At 34.7% G+C, this 14,680-nt stretch overlaps 1 protein-coding gene across 1 annotated transcript in view; it reads left to right on the plus strand.

Moving 5' to 3' along the window:
* TRDN (triadin) overlaps window positions 1-14,680 on the plus strand; it is a 184,000-nt gene that overhangs the window by 70,526 nt on the left and 98,794 nt on the right. The window contains exons 15-18 of the mRNA XM_053459015.1: window positions 1,755-1,814; window positions 2,281-2,340; window positions 2,778-2,963; window positions 5,081-5,140. Of these exons, the coding sequence (XP_053314990.1) occupies window positions 1,755-1,814; window positions 2,281-2,340; window positions 2,778-2,963; window positions 5,081-5,140 (366 nt within the window). The remainder of the gene's footprint in view (window positions 1-1,754; window positions 1,815-2,280; window positions 2,341-2,777; window positions 2,964-5,080; window positions 5,141-14,680) is intronic.

Here is a 14,680-nt window from a genome sequence, read left to right on the forward strand (position 1 = left end):
GAAACAAGATCATTCACGTCTTATTACGTCTTCAAAACAATATCTGTGTTTATTGGATATTTTTAACAAGGCTCGTTGCCAGAGACCATTCACAACTGTACCCAGACAAGTTGTTTCAAGAATGGGCCCGGAACACAAGTTTCAAATACTTTTTTTATAAAACAAATCATACATACATTTGAAAACAATACATATGACATACTTTTTTCCGTGGTTAAACTTTCAGACTGTACAGAATGTACCACTAGTCTTTGCTTATACCTCCTTTTCGCCGAAAAGCTGAACTTTTGACTTACGAAAGCTACAAAACCCATAACCACTATATTTTTATCATTACATTAACACTATAGGGCAACCCCTACCGCCCATAACACTATATGCCAGGATCTTAACCATAATCCTCCTATGCACACTGCTGTTGTATGTATGTATGTATATATATTGTGACGCTGTAAACCCCAGGGAGATGATTCGTTTTGCATTTGGGTACAGGTGCTATGCAGATCCTACATGTGGGTCCCTGGGGTGGATCAATTGGAGAGTAGGATGGGACAATGCTCCGTTACCCATTCCCCAATCCCAATGTCCAGCTACCCAACATCTGAAACATCTAACCTTTCTTCAACCAACAATTTTTTTCTAATGAATATCTCCTTCAAATATGTTTCCCTCCCCAGTCAATTCGTAACTCTGCTGCCAGACTCACTTATCTCTCCTAAAGCTTCACATCAGTTGGCTTCACTTGCAGATTCCTATTTATCATCATACCTCCACAGTGAAATGTAATATTTTACCATAGGCCTTCAATGCAATCAAGAACTGTAATCCCCATAGATCTCATGCCTAAACACTGTAAATCATTTTATGAACTAGAGAACTAGAGTACCTCAGACCTAGGTTCCCTTTTCCATGCATAAGTACTGACTCCAAAATGTTCTAAGCCTTCAAGCCTAAAACTATGGATCATTGTTAATAACCATTGACAATCTGGTGTACCCAGCCTGTCTTTATATTAAATTCTTCCATAACCTTTCAATGTAATGTTCCACTGCTGCCAAATTGCTTGTCAATTCCACCTTTTTTTAAAGTTCAATTATGAACTTTGAACTTAACTTTCAGGGTTTGGTAAATATAGACTACTGTCATTTAAGCCATATCCAAGTGCAGCTTATATGCACAATTTAAAATTATATTTCATTAATTCACACAAAAATAGCCATGTCATATACTCACTGTGATAGGGGTAAATGTTCAAAATGTTTAAAAACATGTTCCATAGTCATATTGTTACATATGGTTTCCATTTGAAAGTCCTTGCTTATATATTTATAAACAAGTTTGACCTTCTATATTTCAGTTTACAAAAAGACAATTAAGTAGGACAACAGGGGAACATGAATATGAGATAAATGTCTACCTTCTAGGTGTCTAGAGTTCTTCTCAGAGGTTTATAAAACTTTCAGTTTCAGGATTTTTTATAATTAACATGCAATAAAATAATTAACATTGTCCATCAATGAGAAATGTGTTATTCAGGGCTATACAATTCAACGTGTTTCTTAAAGAACATTATTTAAATTAAAACATGTCCAATGGCTACAGTTACATAGTAATGATGATATATACATTCCGCAATTTGTATATTATAATTGTTTATTTAAAAAAACAAAATATTGAAGATATATATATATATATATATATATATATATATATATTTATTTATTTATTTATTTATTATATATATTGTTTTCTAGTAATTGAAAAAGAGAAAAAAGAAAAGAAGGAAAAGGATGAAAAGAAGACATTGCCTAAAGGTTAGTAGTTTTTTTGTTAAATTATAAATCAACAATATGCTGCTTCATGCACAGTACAGGGTTTTTTTGGAAGCCACAAAGAATATGATGTTCCATACATGTAAAGAGATCACTACCAGAGCTGAATAGAAACTGCAGGCCTTTTAGATACCATGACAACTGCTAAACTCTCTATCATAAATAATAACTGATTCGAATAAATGAATGAATACGTGGGGATTAGACCATAGTCAAACATCAATAGTCACTGACACTTTCACTTGTAGCAGTTTTATATGAAAATGTTTATATGAAAAATAAGTGATTCTCTTGGTAGTCACCAAATCCAGCCTCATCTTAGCCTTTATGTGCTGGCTACATGGCTGAAACCTGTTTGAGGGCTAGAAAACCATGTATGAAGCTTAGTGCATTTTTTATCAGTTAGCATTGAAATATACCTATAATTAACCACTGGCTTCTATTTCAGAAGTGACAAAAGACAAAGCAGAGAAATTGGAAAAAGAAGAGGAAAAATCATCACTTAAAGGTAACATCAGCAGTTTATTATGATCAGTGAGAAAAAAAGAATATTACATACTGTACTGGTTACAGAAAAAAAAATTAATGATCAGTTCATTGAGTTAACTAACTAAATCGGGAGAACCAGGTGAGACACATATTTAGGGTCAATATACTCCCAGTACAATCGCACCTTACTTGGGTGTCGACAGCACATGCAACAAAGGATTCATAACTACGTGCTTTTTTAAAATTTAATAATGAAAAATTAGCCAAAACACAGTAGTCCTTCATGTTTTTTTTAGTAGAGTTTACCTTTCTGTTTTTACCACGATTATAAGTTAAAGATTTTAAACCAACTGGTTAATGTGCCAAGATGTACACGTATATAGAAACATTTAACATTTGAATTTTTCAAATAAATGAAAAAAAGATTAAACTTTAACAAAATCATTTTCGTTTTAGAGGAGAAAAAAGCAAAGGCCTCTCTAGCAGAGGAAACGACCAAGAAAGAAATAAAAAGTAAAATCACAGACACCGAGATAACAAAAGACACTGTAAAAGAAGCTAAAACATTACGGGAAACCAAGACAAAGCCCAAGGCCAAAGAGGGCCTGCAAGACAAAGCGGAAAGAGGAGTTGAGAAGCAAGGTAAAATATCCCTAAAGAATACTAGTGCAGATCTCATGAAGATTGTAAATCATAGAAGGTGACCAAAGCGAGATCTCAGATGCAAATATCGTATGAAAAAATGTACTTTTTAAATTATTTGGAGACAATAAAAAAGGCAGACTGAATATTCATTTGGAATGAATTTTTTTTTGTTGTTGTTGCAAATGCTATTCTGTACCAGTAGAAATAATATGGCCTTATAGTTATATCTGAATCTATAAATATTTTAGTAGCAGGAGGGAAAAATAAATTCATCTTGTAACACTATATGTATACTGCAAGAACTCCTGTATCATTAAGATGATATAACCACTAAACTGCACATAACAGAGAAACTCAGCATGTAGGGCTGGACTTCCTAACGGAAAAAGCAACGGAAGCTAAGAAAGAACCTGGTGGAAATGAGACTAAAAAGACTGACATGGGTTTAAACCCCTTACATCAGGGAAAATGGGCAGACTAGATGAGCCGAATGGTTCTTATCTGCTGTCAAATTCTATGTTTCTATGTTTCTATTAGACAACAAGAAATTATGCCACTTGTTTCAAAACATAAACACTTTACTTCATTCTTCCCCCATATATGTTTATATGTGAAAGGTGCCTACATGTGAATGGACAACTAGCTTAGTAATATAATGCCCCATACTCTCAATGTGGGCATTACATTTGTTAGTAGTGCTATGTTGCCTGCTAAATTATTATATCACTAGGCTAGTTTTCAACTCCCATGTAGGCATCCTTTGTCTCATAAATATCTGCATTTACCAGACAGTATTCTGCTGTTTCTTAATCTCATTCATAACAATATTCCACACAATTAGCACAGCAGTTATTAATTTATATGTGAAGATTATACTATATGAAGATTCCATGTGATTCACCCTCTTGATGACTTTAAACATGTTATATCATTTTTATGGCATGGATTTGTCCGTAAGTGGAACTTCCTGTATGAAGCAAGGATTTATATTACAACAAAATCTTATTTTATCTTATTTTTCCCTTCCTTAATAAGCCCGTGGAACAGGCATATATTTTCTACTAGAGGGAATCATATTTTTTTTTTTTTGTCGGCCGTCCATTCTCGTTACCCTGATCTTGCCAATTAAAGTCTTCAGGAAAATGCAGAAAATTCATTATAATGCTATTATGCTTTAAAAAAAGCATGATTCCTTTGTGTTTCCTATTCCAAAAATACATATTTCACTGGCATGATATTTTTCAAGGTTTCTTTTGATTTCACAGATATCAATCACCTACTGTTTCTTTTGTTGGGACATCTAGGCTTTCTGAAATCACAAAACAACTCAGTGAAGGTTACCTAGGTGGTGCTGGGACATCACAAGGTCCTTCCAGGTTAGGTGCAGATACAATAACACTAAAAGATAATAAATATTGGTTAGTTATTTTAGTGGAACGTTATAAAAGCAAACAAAAAGCAAAACTGTGCCTCTTTGAAGAACTTCCAGCAGAACATTTTGAACTATTCCGTTATATGTGACTGTTGGTGGCTAGGCCATAAACATTAATGAATAGCCTTAAGAGTGGCATGGTCATGCTTGGTATCTTGCCAGGCTCTGCATTCATTCATATAGATGCACACACTTGTCACCCAGAAGCACCCTTGCCCATTGGGAATCTGTGTAGTGTGCCTAAAAGCTTTTCTGTTCTTGCTTCTAAGACTAATTGGATTCGTCTTTGGACACACATGCCAAATGTCAGGCAAACGTGTAATCATGTGATGCCAGAAGTGCTTGTTTTTGGAAACTGCTGGTAATGTCTGTTCTAGATCGTTTCTTATACTGTCACACTAGCCTTAGTGTTTGTCTTTTTGGTTTTATTTTCTGATGGGAGCGTCATGGAACAAATAAAGTAATTTTTTATACTACAATTGAAATTGATTCCAAATGAATATTTAACAGCTTAATATAGTTATATTGTGATACGAACCAAACAGTAGTGTAATTGTTTATACTTTACAACAATTGTTTATACTTTTATCTAACTTCTGATAAATCTATATATATATATATATATAATGTGTCATATATCTGCTCTCTTCATTGGTATTCTTTTTCCTTTCTGCTCTGTTAGATCAGTATCAGTTCTGTCGCTATATGGTTGACATGTTTGCTCACAGGGATTTTTACTCAGGTATTTTCCAAGAATATTTTACATTTTGGCTTAATAACCCCTGGTTTGTGGAGGGCTTACATAATAAATGATTGAAAAAGGAACTGCTGTGGAGAGGGATCTGGAGTTAACATCATACTAATAACTGAATGTTGCTTTGTCTGCATGAACTAGGCTTTCCAAAGTGTCTTTTATTAATGGTCTTTCCCAGTCTTAAAAGCCTAATTAGAAGCTGAAGTGTGAGTAAAATCTTTACAATGTTCCAAAGAGCATTCCCTTGTGTCACTTTATGTTTCAGTAAACTAGTTCATGCTGTACAAATGGGTTTAATGTGGTGTCTTGAAGTCACAGGGGCTTCATCTTTCCCACAAATCCTCTTAAAATGATTAAATATGTCCTAGTGGTCAATGCTAAACTGTACAATTCCTCATTTATATTTTTTCTTGCTATCTACCTTGTTTTGAAATTTGAGTATTTTCATCCTGGTTAATTAATTTGTAGAAATACTGTTATGTCATTCAGAAACCTGATATTCAACAAATGCCAAATCAGAGGGTATACCCATTAACTTAATTGTCAGATGGCAAGCTGTTAATTGTTTTATTTCATAACATGAACTGTTTAAATAAAGCTCTCCATATTAGTAAGCCAATATATATATATATATATATATATATATATATATATATATATATATATATATATATATATATATACACACTGATCAGCCATAACATTAGGCCCACTGACAGCTGAAGTGAATAACACTGATAGTCTTGTTATCATGGCACCTGTCAGGTTGTATTAGGTAGCAAGTGAAGATGTGTTAGAAGTAGGAAAAATGGGCAAGTGTAAGAATCTGATAGACTGGGTCAGAGCATCTCCAAAACTGCAGTTATTGTGGGGTATTCCCAGTCTGCAGTTGTCTAAAGAAGGAAAAGCGGTGAACAGTGAACTGGGTCATGGGCGGCCAAGGCTCATTGATGCACGTGGGGGCAAAGGATGGCCTGTGTGGTCAAATCCAACAGATGAGCTGTAGCTCAAATTGCTGAACAAGTTAATGCTGGTACTGGTAGAAAGGTGGCAGAACATGCAGTACATCACAGTTTCTTGCGTATGGGGCCGCATAGCCGCAGACCAGTCAGGGTGCCATGCTGACCCCTGTCCACTGCCGAAAGCACCTACAATGTGCACGTGAGCATAAGAACTGGACCAAGGAGCTATGGAAGAAGGTGACCTGATCTGATGAATCACATTTATTTTTATGTCACATGGATGGCTGGATGGGTGTGTGTCCCTTACCTGGAGAACACATGGCACCAGGATGCATCTATGGAGGCCCTTGCCTTGCAACTTACAGGACTTAAGGGATATGCTGCTAACATCTTGGTGCCAGATACTACAGCACACCTTCAAAGGTTTAGTGGAGTCTATGTCTTGACGGGTCAGGGCTGTTTTGCCGGCAAAATTAGGACCTACACAATATTAGGCAGGTGGTCATACTGTTATGGCTGTATAATATATATATTGCTCAAATGAACCCACACGCTGCTTGGTCCATTCAGTAGAATACTCTAGTAATTCAGCTTTGTCAAGTTTTTACAGAGGTAGTCCCATGGTACAAATATTTTTCTTGTGTATTCAGCAGTGTTTTATATAGTAATTCATTATATAACTGGCATGGGTTTTATTTTATATTTCAATAAACCTTTATTATCTGGAGGTAACCATAGGGGCATCTGATATTTTGGTGCTATTTCCTAAAGTGAAACACCACACTAATTCTTTATGGTAATGCTAAGGAAGTCCTGCTTATCAAATTAAATATTTTCCTCTATAGCCTTTAATCAGTTGTTCATCTTGGTGAGACATTCTGTTGTTTAGAGGCAGTATGACAAGAACGAAGTGCATACCTACCAATAGTCCTGTTATTTGAAAATATTTCGAGAAGCTGCCCCGCTGCCTCACTTTTTCAAGCATAGGCTGGTTAGGAAGTTCCTCTCATTGGCCCCCTGACTGTTGCACAGACCGCCATTACACCTTCCACATTGCCTCCCTCACACATCCTACTCTGGCCACATCTGAGGTAGGGTGGCCCCACCCTGCCTCTTACCATACCCCCAATACAGGTGTCTCAATTTTGACACCTGAAATGTTGGGAAGAATGTTATATTTGTCTACTCTACACAATTCTGTTAATTTAGCAACCTTTAAAGACAGTTCTGTTCTTTTGTATGCCCAGACCAAAAAAAAATGGAACACGCATACTTATTTTTGTATAGAAGCTTATACAGAATTGCTGCTTGAAATATTCAATTCTGTTATATATCAATAACAATAGATTTGTATTTCTTTTCCATGCGTTAACATTTGTAGATTCACAGTAAAATCACAGCTGTTGCTGCCCTCCCCATATCTGCCCCTAGGCCGAGTTAGCCAACTCAAGAAAATGCCACTGTATTAGCTAGGTTGTTTTTTTAACACATTATTTATCTGATGTTGGTTCTAAGACCCTGTCTCTACATTTGCCCTACCTCTCCATCATGAACATCAAATTATTGTCCCTTTTCATCTTTCAGTGAGCATATTGTATAGGTGGAATTTTGATAGAGAGGTTAACAGTATAAAACTTTGTAAAAAACATTAGTTAAATGGTGGTCATTAGGTTCACCTACTATTTTTTATCACTATCAAATAATATTAATGAAAGAGGCTTTATGAACACCCGGGTAGTGGTGTATGTTCTCTTAACTTACTTGTACGGAGTGGAAATTCCAGAAATATGTAAACTCTTTTGGAATCATGGAAATTAGAAAACTTATACAAATAATGTAAAATGGCCTTATCATCATAGAAATTAACAGTTTTCTATCCAGCAGGAACATTTCATTGGTTGCTATGATAATAAGACCAATAAAATAAATATTGATGGTACTTTTCCTTATATCCAGAAAGTTATAGCAATTTTTGTAATTCCATTTTATAGAATAATCAGTTACTTGCATACCTATTGACCTATCTTGTGCTTTGATACACGCACTACACCTGCTAGTAACTGTGTACCGTGAATAGTTGCTGGATGGTGGTATTTGAATATCTGACTAGCAATTTGTTTTCATAACTTAGTATGCATGAAAACAGGCACCTTACAAGAATTTAAAAAATCAAATATACAAAAATGTGTATATTCTGAATACAGACGATTTAATAAACTTTAATGCTTTAGTCAAGCATATTTCAATGTTATAACTTGGTAACATTTTTGGTTTGTCACACAAAAGTTTATGTTAGCTTTCCTATTTGGTTAAAGATCTGAATTTAAAAAAATTAGCAAATCATATCCCACATTGTTTTTTTTTCCTCCTAGTGATATTTGCATTTTCAGTATTTCCAGTTATGTCCTTTTTAATTTATTTAAACAAATGTTACAAGCCAATTGCGTAAAACATTATATAAAAACTAAGAGTCCAATCTGTACCAATAGTTAATATGTAAGTCTAGTGTAAAAAGTAAAAGTAAATTAACAGTTAAATAAACATATTGTTGTAATATTACTGCATCGGCTAAAGTCTCATACTTTCTATCTTTTTCTCCTTTCTTTCCTCTTTTTTAATCTCTCTCTTCTTCTTTGTGATTTCTTCATTACCTTGTGTTTTTCCAATATTCCTCTCTTTCTTTCACCTTTCTGCTTGAATCTCATATGCTATTTTTGCTTTCATTCCTGCTTTCTCATGCTGGTATACCTTCTTTCTTATTGCCATTATTTACCTTTTATGAATTTCCTCATTGTTTCATGGTCACAATCCTTCTGTAATGCATTTTCTCTGTTTCTACACTGCATCCTCTACACTGCATGCTTCTCATGTCATGAACCCTCTCTCTCTTCCACTGCTTCATGGTCACACTTTATCTACCATGTAATCTCCTGTGCATATCATTAACTATTTTAATATCTGTTTGTCTATCTATCTGTCACCTTTTTCCTTCACCTGCATCTAGTGTGCCCACGGACTAAGAATATGTAACGACGGACAAATTCTATTTACTGATCGGATGTGGATGTTTTAAGGCACAGGCAATGAAAAATCTGTAGTGCTTACTGTCTGATTACATTGTCAAGATGGTATACAATTTCTTTGCGTGATATCACTTTTTTGATCGATAATACTTTGCAAATCTTATAATTCTCTTAAATATGAATATATGGTAGACTATTTCCTGATGTCATTTTTGGTGCTAATTGTCATTTGAAGGATTTATGCCCTGCAAGCTGTAATTTAAAAATGACTTGATGGATATGATCAGTAATGTACTACGTGTTGATTGTATCTATTTATTTGGACCTTAACAGCATTAAAGTACTTCGGTCATAAAGATTTATTGTTCTTGTATTTGCTATTCCCTGTTGGTCAGAATATTTAATCGTTTGAACTATTTTAGGACAGTACCAGGATTTCAGCTATGAAATGGTTGGGGGAGGGGGGGTGTTGCCAAATTAGTAGCCCTGGATTATTATTGCAGTATTTCGCTTTAAGATTATGTTCTAGAATGTCTTTTTATTGTTTTGCTGATTGGATAATATTCTTCATATGAACATAGCTTTTCCAATATAAAGAGGTTAAAGCGATATTGCAGATATCTCAATATTTCGCCATATATCTCCAACTTCGGGCATCGCAAACAGGGCCAGATTTTCACTTGGTAGACTAGAAATGGTAATTTGGGTGCCAAAATCTATATTATAAAGTATTATTCAAATGAATGATCATATACAGTCTATTTAATTTTAGAATATTTTTATGAATCAAGAGCCATCAGATGGAGTGTGTAGTGCATATGTGGCATACAGACCTCCACTCCTATGTCCATACTTGAGATTGTATGAATTTTATCATAAGTGTTTCTTATAGTATGTGGTTTGTAACCTTTTCAAGTTAGGTAATAGGATTCCATTTTGCAAGTTGAAACTGGTGTGTTTCCTGATTCAGAACATCCTTAATCCAGCTTTGCTTTCTACCTTACTTTGGCTTATATGGTAAAGATCAAGAGCAAACAAGTCTGCTTAAAATAGATATGAGGACAAGCAAATGCATTTAATAAAGGATTAGTGTTTTAAAAAAGAGGGCTCCATAAGTACTTACCGTCCTACATTTAAAATGATTGCCCTTATAGAATATATATAGTTTTTCCCTGTAATCAAGCTAGAGATTTGTATGTGCTTTCAGTAAGCATCAGAGTTGATGCATATGGAACATTGGAATGGGCATGGGCATAGGGATAGCATTTTCACCCATCAGATACTCCCTTCTTTATTCCCTTCAGATACCTCTTTCCTCACTATCCCCTACTCCACTTTCTCCCCATCTCTTTTTTTGCCAACAAGTACAATAATATATAACATGAAACACTGGTAATAATAATGTACATTTAATGCATTAAATATAGGGAAAATACAGCTAATCTTTGTTACAAAACATTTTTTTTTAAATATAGAGAAATTGGACCACAGGAAAGCATTTTCTTGGGCCCTGCGCCACGCACCCTAGCATGCAATCACCTCCGCTCCCACACACAAAAAAAATATTTGCCACACTGACTGCAGATTAGGGGTTGACTGTGAGTGTCAGTGCAGTCTTCCCTCCTTCTGACCCTAGCGTGACTTTGAGAGATCCTCTCCCCCGTAATCATCCCCAGAGTCCCTTTGTCCCCTCATTCACTAAACCACACCTCTCTTACACATGCAAACAGCACTTGCGTGTATAGATCAACTGAATAAGACATACAAACCCTATATTTGTAAGTATACATAATGTATGGAAACATAGCATAGCAGGTATAGATCAACAGTATAACACACAAACCCAGCTTTGGATGTATAGAGCAATTGAAATTCACATAGGAATTAGCATCTATATGTATATTAAAGTATTGATGTACAACAAATGACTCATCAATAGACATTCAAACACTTCTAAAACTAAGGATGTGGGGTGGTTTCTCTGTCAAAACACATACCCTGTGCAAATAAATCTAAGCAACACAGAAGTGTTGGTGGAAAAAAAGTGCAGGAAATCATTTCTGTGGCTACTTTTGACAGTGATTGGTGGCCAAATAGCTGCATTAAGAATGCCCAAATACCCCTGATACGATAGATTGGGTTGTCTGCTTTACAGAAATATATAGTTTTGGTGGTATTTTTGGTTTATTTGTTTAAAATTAGAGTTGCAATCCCATTATACCTAATGTAAAAATTCTATGGCTTTGTAAAGAATAAGTATGGAAATAAGTATGTAAAAACCTATATAAATTAGGTATTTCTGAAATTAGGACACCTGAATTGATAAACTTGGAGGGGATTTTCCATCACTTCACCTATTTTGTGAGGATTCAGAAGGGGAAATATATAAAAATTAGGGTTTTTTTTAACTAAATTTCTCATCCTTAATTTTCAGCTAATTATCTAACTATGGTATCAAAAGAAAGCTCTCTCTGTCCTTGAAAAACAATATATAGTTTACATGGGTACACTATTCACTGAACTGACTCCCTCAAGTTTCCCAATGGAAATGATTGAGATGACCATTAAACATTTTTTTAATTGAATAGCTTAAGATAATTTTTTACATGAATTATATGTTCATGCAAGTATGTCCATAGAGAAAATGCATAGTAGTGTGATTGAGACAGTTTGGTGATCTGCCAAAACCTCAAAAGGTATACTTTAAATTCTATTTTCTCTTTAAATTGATTTTAAAGATAATTATTCCTATGACACACATCAAGTTAATTTAACCTTTGCAAGCATTATCAGGAAAACTATATAAAAGCTGAACATATCTATATTTGTACATTAGAGACTCTTCTTCTTCTGTTTCTATTGCAGGAGTGACTATGTTTTTAAGCTAAAATAGTAAACACAAGCAATAAAAATGGTAACTATGCATTAACTAAGGAACCAATTGTTTATGGCTTCACATTTATGTTAAATAAATGTTGTCTTATTAGGAATTTGTTTAACACTTCTATAGGTCTCTAAGGGGCTCCAGTGGGCCCTATGTACCTGCTTATATGATAGCAGCACTCATGTGCTATGTAACTGTTCTTCTGTAGTCTTCAAGGAGAAAATAATAGACACTAATTTGAATATTAACATGGAAAGCACAAACAATTACTACTTAGTTAGCTACTAATCGCTGGTTAATTGCATGGTATTTATTGTAATAAGTTAATAATATGAGCAAAGGTTATATCTGCAAGAAAAATTAAGCATATTTCAAATCTGTGCATATGTATTTAAAAGCCATTGACTTGTTATTTGACATTGAGCTGTTAACTCTTACCTCATGTTGTATCAACAACAATGATCTTTATAGCAAAGTAAAGTTTAGCCCCATAAGGACAGAGCAGTTTTTTTACCCTTCAGAACAATGGCTGTTTTTACATTTTTGCGCTGCTTGTGTTTAGCTGTAATTTTCTTCTTTCTAATTTACTATACCCATACAAGTTATGTATTGTTTTTTTTTATCATATCATATAATTTACTATAAAAATATATAAAACCTGCTAAATGGATTATAATATTTGTCTTGAGTTTAGACATACCCAATGTTTTTATGTTTTTTTTGCTTTTTCTGCTAATTATAGGGTAACAAGTACAAGTAGCATATTGCTATTTCAAAAATGTTGTTTTTTCAAATCTGGTCATACTGCCCCATGTCCTATTTGGGATATGTTTGAAGCTGTTCAGTACAATTTAACCCCATCAAACCATATATGTTTGAAAACTTGACACCCCACGGTATTTCAAATGCAAGTATTGTAACTCTTTCTGTGCAATAATTCTACTACCAGCCTTTGGCAAACTTTGTTATGTGTTTACAGCTCGTGGTACATGTCATTGTCAAACAACACACCAATATGTGTTCAGCAACATGTACAGTGACAATGATACCACGCATGTATTGGTTTGTCGGGTTCTTTGGAGGGTAAAGGACCACATTTGGGACATGCACAATTCAATTTTTCCATTTTGAATTTTGACATGTTGAAAATTCTGCCCCCATGTCCTATATAAAAAGTTTATTTTTATGAACAAGTCCTAAAATGAGCACTATATATTCACAAAAAATCATTGCATGGATGAAAATACTGACATTTCAAATCTCATGAGATGGATCTGAGTGCATATTGGGGTGTTGTTTGGCTGTGGCATATACCAGGTGCTGTAAATTCATACCTGAATTGCAATGTGTGTAGAAAAACTAATTAAAAAATCCTACCCTAGCCCTACTGGGATTTTGTTACATTTTGATGGGACTGGATGGATCCCCTGATGGTAACATCAGTGGGGAATTATTTTTACGTGCTACCACATTTTTCTTTTGTTTATTTTACTCATCACATTGCGATTACTCAGCTGGGCTCCATTGACGTGCATAGTTAAATGCAACACCTGTACCTGTGTCTGGAGAGGGCTCGCCATCTTGAGAGAGGCAAAATCTCTACTGATTTAATATGGTGCATGTTGAGCAATTAGACAGAGCCCCTTCTGCCACTTCACAGAAACACAGTTTAGGAGAAGAAATCTTAAATCACTCTATGCACCATTTTAAACTCATGTCGCCGATGAAATGTCTTTCTGCGATGTGCCTGACATGTCAGTTGTCGTCAATGGTTTAAACAATGCAAACAGTTATTTTAAAATGTGAGTATCTATACTGGATCACAAGACTAATTGCTAAAAGCTAATCAATGACCAATGTTGGATTCACCTGCCATCATGTTCTGAGAAATTGATGGGTAGTTTTTTAATTTCTGTTTGCTAACTTTGGACCTTAAATTTATAGATTTCGTTTGGATTCTTGCATTTTCTTTATGGTTCAGGATCTTAAGTCTTAAGTTGCATTGATATTAGATGATACTTTTAACTTCACCAAGTTTATTATAAAAGGCTTACTGCAGTGGGTTTCTATTCAACAAGTGCTGAGCTGGTCCTGCTTATTGTATAGTTACATTGGTTATATAATCTCAAATATTTTGCAATACAGTGTATATTATGGAAGGCTAGCTCTTTCATTTTCAAAGAAGAAACATACCTTGGTCACCATAATAAAGTCAAGAGATACAATGTTGCATCTAAACACAACTCACCACTTGCCAACAACTCTTTGGTTAAGTAAAAAATGATATCAATTCAGTTATGTTAAAGCAAAACTTCTATTTGGCGTTAGCATATCGTGGCCACAGAAAAACCTCATTTCTGTCAACTCTAGTGCGTTTCATTTCCAACATTTTCATAATAATTGCATTACCACATCTTTTAGATTCAGTGAACAAGCTTGTCATTTTTTCTTGGACATGTGGCATGTATAACTGAGTAACGTATTTTCTGCTGGGAGTGTAAACATTACACATACTACAGGGCAGCACTTCACATGTGCTGGTCAGCAACATGTGGGAGCTATATGTGTCCTGGAAAACATGACTGATGTTGTCATTCTATGTTTACACTTGCCTGTGTTTATACAGTTCTTTGAGCTGTAGCACAGGACTAAAGGAGAG

The sequence above is a fragment of the Spea bombifrons genome, chromosome 3 (genome assembly GCF_027358695.1).
Source record: "Spea bombifrons isolate aSpeBom1 chromosome 3, aSpeBom1.2.pri, whole genome shotgun sequence".
NCBI classification, from domain to species: domain Eukaryota; kingdom Metazoa; phylum Chordata; class Amphibia; order Anura; family Pelobatidae; genus Spea; species Spea bombifrons.